The sequence below is a fragment of the Micromesistius poutassou genome (genome assembly GCF_964030765.1).
Source record: "Micromesistius poutassou genome assembly, chromosome: 14".
Classification (NCBI taxonomy): domain Eukaryota; kingdom Metazoa; phylum Chordata; class Actinopteri; order Gadiformes; family Gadidae; genus Micromesistius; species Micromesistius poutassou.
This window is the reverse complement of record NC_140284.1, coordinates 19,310,610-19,316,350: the sequence shown is the minus strand read 5'-3', so window position 1 is coordinate 19,316,350 and position 5,741 is coordinate 19,310,610. Positions and strand designations below refer to the sequence as shown.

Genomic DNA, 5,741 nt, shown 5'->3' with positions numbered 1-5,741 from the left:
CTCCTTCTCACGTGTGTGTGTGTGTGTGTGTGTGTGTGTGTGTGTGTGTGTGTGTGTGTGTGTGTGTGTGTGTGTGTGTGTGTGTGTGTGTGTGTGTTTGAGAGAGAGGGGGCAGGGTAATTCGGCACTTGAGTGCGCAGACCTAACACTTGAAAAGTGAAAAGACCCGCTGGAGGTAGATATTCAACCCACGTCAGGTGATAAATGAGTTATAATCCCACGTCGGTTGAATCTCTACCTCCAACAAGTGATAAAGATGCATGTGTTCAATGCCCCTACACCAAAATCCACGTTAAAAAAAAATGCAGGTGACGGACCTCTAAAACCAAGTTCGACTATACAGCTGATGCACTGGTGGGTGTTTGAAGGGTTTACGTTCCTTTATAGGCTGCCAAGTATAGCGACTTCCACTTTTCCACGACTCGCAGGGCTCCTCCTCCACTTGAGGGGGCGGGGGTGTATCTGGGGGTATGTCACTGGTTAATGGGAGGCGTCTGGAGGGCTGGTGGTAGGCCTATATCTATGCCCCCACCACCACACTGCCTCACACACCTCTTGCGCTCAGTCCTGCACACGCAGGTTACCAAAAACACATAAGAGAACGGGGTGACTTTAACAAAATGGATTATTACGATGAGGTAAAGTTGAATTTATGTTTTTGATTGATTGTAATTTTTTTTATTTGTTTTGCCCGTTTGTTTCTAAAGGGTTTACATCGCCATTATGGCTACTTAAGATATCTCCCATTGGCCCACGATTCAAACTTTTAATGATTTTTCTAATTGGCCATATCTTTTTTGTTCGTTATCTGTTCGTTGCAAATACTAAAAGTAAACGTTTGTAGTTTGTTATGTAAAGAAGCCGAGAGCTGCCATGGGTGCTGTAATATTTGTGTGCCCGTTTAGTCCCGACAACGCGGTAATTAACACGTTTTGACGAGATAAGAGTGGATGGGTTTACACCGTTTTTTTAAATTTTATATTAGGTTTTAATCTTACGATTGTTTTTTTGCTTGTTTGTTTCAGCATTTAGTGTTAGATAACTTTGACAACACCTCGGATGAGTCCGGGGACTTCAGCACCATGGACTTCAAGGAGCCGTGCGGCAGGGAGCTCAGCAACGACTTCCACCGGATATTCATCCCCACCGTCTATGGGATTATTTTCTTCCTGGGGGTCGTTGGCAACGGACTGGTCGTGGTCGTCATGGGCTACCAAAAAAAGATCAAAACGATGACAGACAAATACCGGCTTCACCTCTCCGTGGCCGACCTGCTGCTGGTCCTCACGCTGCCCTTCTGGGCCGTGGACGCGGCCAGCAACTGGTACTTCGGCAAGTTCCTCTGCGTCTCCGTCCACGTGATATACACCCTCAATGTTTACAGCAGCGTGCTGATCCTGGCCTTCATCAGCCTGGACAGGTACCTGGCCGTGGTGCGCGCCACCAACAGCCAGGCCACGAGGAAACTGCTGGCCGACAAGGTGATCTACGTGGGGGTCTGGCTCCCGGCCCTACTGCTCACCGTGCCCGACCTGGTGTTCGCCCAGGTGCGGGAGAGTGAAGACAGCGGCATGCGCTTCTACAACGTAGGAGACACCAGTGAGGCGATGGACTCCAGGCTGATCTGCGAGCGCATTTATCCCCAGGCGTCCAGCAACATTTGGATGGCCGTGTTCCGCTTTCAGCACATCCTGGTGGGCTTCGTGCTGCCCGGTCTGGTCATCTTCACCTGCTACTGCATCATCATCATCAAGTTGTCCCAGGGAACCAAGGGGCAGGCGCTGAAGAGGAAAGCCCTGAAGACCACCGTCATTCTGATCCTGTGCTTCTTCTGCTGCTGGCTGCCCTACTGCTTGGGCATCTTTGTGGACACCCTGATCCAGCTGAACTTGCTCTCCTCCGGCTGTGTGCTTGACCACTGGGTGCAGAAGTGGATGTCCATCACAGAGGCGCTGGCCTACTTCCACTGCTGCCTGAACCCCATCCTGTACGCCTTCCTGGGGGTGAAGTTCAAGAAGTCGGCGCAGAACGCGCTGACACTCGGCAGTAAGTCCAGTCAGAAGAAACTCATGACTAGGAAGCGGGGGCCAATCTCCTCGGTGTCCGAGTCGGAGTCATCGAGTGTCCTGTCCAGTTAATAAACATTCTTTAGTACAGGTAACTGTACTTGTTACTCTCAGGAGAGAAGAACCAAAAAACTAAGCTTTTATGTCAGCGGACTTACTACGAGTTGTACATGTTTGTAAAAATACTTATTCTTGATTATTTTTTACTGACTTACTGTAGCTATTCTTGTCTCTTATGAGGGTTGTTATTTTTTTTTACTTTAAATTTTTTTTATGATCGGGCAGTGCCTGATTCGGTCCATTTGTCATGTCTTTTGACTGGCGAAGGTGTAAATTATATTGTCAGATAGCAACGGATGACTATTCCAGCTGTCTGTCTTTTTTTTTGTATTTTTCTTACGTCTAATAGGGGAAGCATTCAAACCCTTTTATTGTTCTTGGAGTGGTTGACGCTTGAAAAATGTGTGTAAATTGTGTAAATATTTCTGAGCATTTGTGTGTTTGCACTTAAGATATGTGGTTATCTAAAAGCTATTATTTATTTCGGTCACTCACACTGGAAAAATATGCCTGCTGCTTCTTTTTTATTTGTACCAAATGCCCACGGTCATTTCAAGTTTGTTTGTGTTTTGTTGGGTTGTTTTAACAATAAAATATCCTCCTGTCCCTAGAACGAGTGTGTGTGGTTTGCATTTCTAGCCAGCCATCTCCCCTTGCAGCCTCCCCCCAGGGGGTGAAAGGGTTGGGGGGGGGGTGTCTCATTCTCTATTGAAACACAAATGTCTCTACCTGATCCAGGGAGAGAGAGGCAGCAGAAGGAGACTGAACACGTGGTCTGTGTAATTACTAGAACATCTGTCCGCTCTTACGTCTCTAGCAGCCATGACACAAAAGCTGCGGCCATCATGCAGGATTAGCACCCATATGGCTTTCTTAAAACACATAAATAACGTGTCCTCTATGTTTTTTGTTGTGAATGGGGAAGATATACTACCCTCAGGGCGGTAAACAAGTGTATTCTTTATCCACCCCACAAATTGAATCTCAAATGGGTCAATGGGTTAACCAGCCCCGTCCTGGAGCCATGGGTGCAATATAGGGGATCTAGCCACCCATAAAACATTCAAATGAACACCATTCAGGAGGATCATGGGTGATATCAGACAAAGAGGGAGAAAATACAGCCCTTACATTGGTTGGGTGGCTGCGTTTTACAAGCTGTAAATGCCCAACAGTAGATTTCATTGACTCTCCTAACGACTGGTTAAAGAAAGGTCATTAAGCGCCTGACTGTATACAGTCAGAATGACAATTCAATTGAAATATATATATACATTTTCACGGTTCCTTCTTCATCATTAATCCATTGTGCTGTATTATATTCTGCCCTGCCGCCTGAATCGCATTGGAGCCAGAGACCAAAGGAAGCAGACAGACAATGGCAAGGGAGAGGACTAGAGCGATAGCTCCTACGCATTGTGAAATTTGCATGCAGGACACATTTCAATGTCTTAAGCTGTGGGAAAAGGTGTTAAGTGGTCTTTTTCAGGTTTATGGGCATTTATATAGAGAAAATAGTCTAGTTTCTTACAAGCAGCTCACAATGAACAGGATAGGAGCCTTGTCTCTTTGCTTTTAGTTGTTAATGCTGTAGAGACATGATGTATAGATTAGCATAAGGGCTCTGCAGCCTCATTTGGCATTAATGAGGAGAGTGGCATTAACACATTACTTACAGTAAGTGCAATTGAATCCACCTCAACCCCCGCTTTCTATATGGCCCCAGAAGACCTTGTGGAAGTTTAAACGAGACCAGAATAAAGATTGACCATCGCATTCACAAGGCATTCGCGATTATAACCTTTATTTTCTGTATTTATTTATCTTGTTTGGTGATCTGTTTGTGCATTCCTACACACATAGGCAAAATGTGTTATGTGTTACTATAAATTGACAGATAAAACAATATACTTTCTATGCATGTGGAATTATCTTATAAACAATTGAAAAGCTGTGTCTACCAGTTACTTCACATCGTTTTCTGTGCCATAAATTATATCATGTTAAACACAATCTTGGGGTTGACTGTGGGACAATTTGTGGACATGTAGACCAATCTATATATGTTAACTATATGGATTGGATACACAGCACAACCAGACAGGCTAACAAGACACTACCATCCTCCTATAGTAACATCACAGATGTGAATCAGTATATCCTTTTATCCAAAGTGACCTTAATTGTTGTGGACACTTAAGTGCACACATTTTATGTTTTTATGGCCCCACTGGGAACGAGAGGCCCTAACCTATTCAGTGCCATGCATCAATCATCCATTTGCACCAAATGCTGTGCTTCTCCCAAACCGGCCTGTTTAACCATCAGGGTTAGGAAATGAGCTTTCCATCCTTTCTAACTTTTACTTCTCTGTGTTGATAAAGTTTATAAAACTATAAACTATTTAATCATGTTACTTTGCCATTTTTGTGCTTAAATAACTATAACCTTCTCTGATCAATCCCACTTTGGGTGCATTCCCATGTGAGCTTATTAGGAGTCTAACTGTCATTTTGTTGAAAATTGTATGATAATAATATGATGAATAAATTGTTTATTATACATGACATCATTTCTAAATAGTACTTTTTTCTGGATATAACCGAGTAATTTTTTTTTGCAAGACACACAGATGCCATGATGTCAATATCCAGTTTTTTTTTGCCAGGTTAAAGGCCAAAGCTGTTGAAATGAACAGGAAAAGGTCTCTGCCGGTTATTTAGTGACAATGTGCTTCCTTCTTCCGTTAGCTCAAGGCTAAACCGTGTCGGGGTCTCAACGACTCTGTCCCATGGACATACATGCGTATCAGAAATGGTGCTTGACAATAAGTTCATATCCCAACTCTCCTTGGGATTCTGCATAATGAGAGCAAACACACAAGTTACACAAGCAGTTCCTGTCGGGCCTTTACCTTAAGAACAGCTGGACAATGGTTTCCTTGCTGCTATGGTCAACAATCAAAGGGCATGCATGAATGATCATGGCCAACACCTTAGATTGCTGTGCATGGACGGTGCTCAGAAATGACCTCTGGGGTCCTGGTGCAGTATGGAGTCAGGAAAGCAATTTCACGGTAAGTGTGGTGGACGGCAATAAAAGACCTCCCATTGTGTTTGTTTAAATAGGAGAGAGGGAGTGGGAGAGAGAGTGTGTGTGTGTGTGAGAGAGAGAGAGAGAGAGAGAGAGAGAGAGAGAGAGAGAGAGTGAATTGCGTGTGGCTTGTGCACGTGTGAAAGTTGGTAAAGAATGAAATGTAATTTTAAAATGATTCATCGATTATAGTCAATGAGGACCCCAGTACTACTATATGATTAAATGACATTCCAATGCTCTCAGTGGCTCTCGGTCTCTCTCCTCCTCTCCTCTCCTGTATTTATCATATAATTTTATTCTTTAAGTATTATTATTATGATTCATTATTATTTTGCTTTTTTTAAATGTGTTCAAATCACAGGTAGAATCCTATTGTTATGAATCTATTCTGGACTAAATTTTTAAAGAAGGTGAAAGAGGAGAGGACCAAGTGCATCATTTCAACATTTGGAGGGGGGAACCGTAATATTTCGTTTGTTTCCAGCCGGAGCGCAGGAGGACTCGTGTGCATCAAGCATT

At 43.7% G+C, this 5,741-nt stretch overlaps 1 protein-coding gene across 1 annotated transcript; it reads left to right on the top strand.

Moving 5' to 3' along the window:
* Nucleotides 1–566: 566 nt before the first annotated feature.
* Nucleotides 567–2,739, top strand: cxcr4b (chemokine (C-X-C motif), receptor 4b). Its single transcript, XM_084478689.1, has 2 exons — nt 567–638; nt 1,026–2,739. The coding sequence occupies exons 1-2, from the start codon at nt 621–623 to the stop codon at nt 2,136–2,138; spliced, it is 1,131 nt and encodes a 376-aa protein (XP_084334815.1). The 5' UTR covers nt 567–620; the 3' UTR covers nt 2,139–2,739.
* The last annotated feature ends 3,002 nt before the right edge of the window (nt 2,740–5,741 follow it).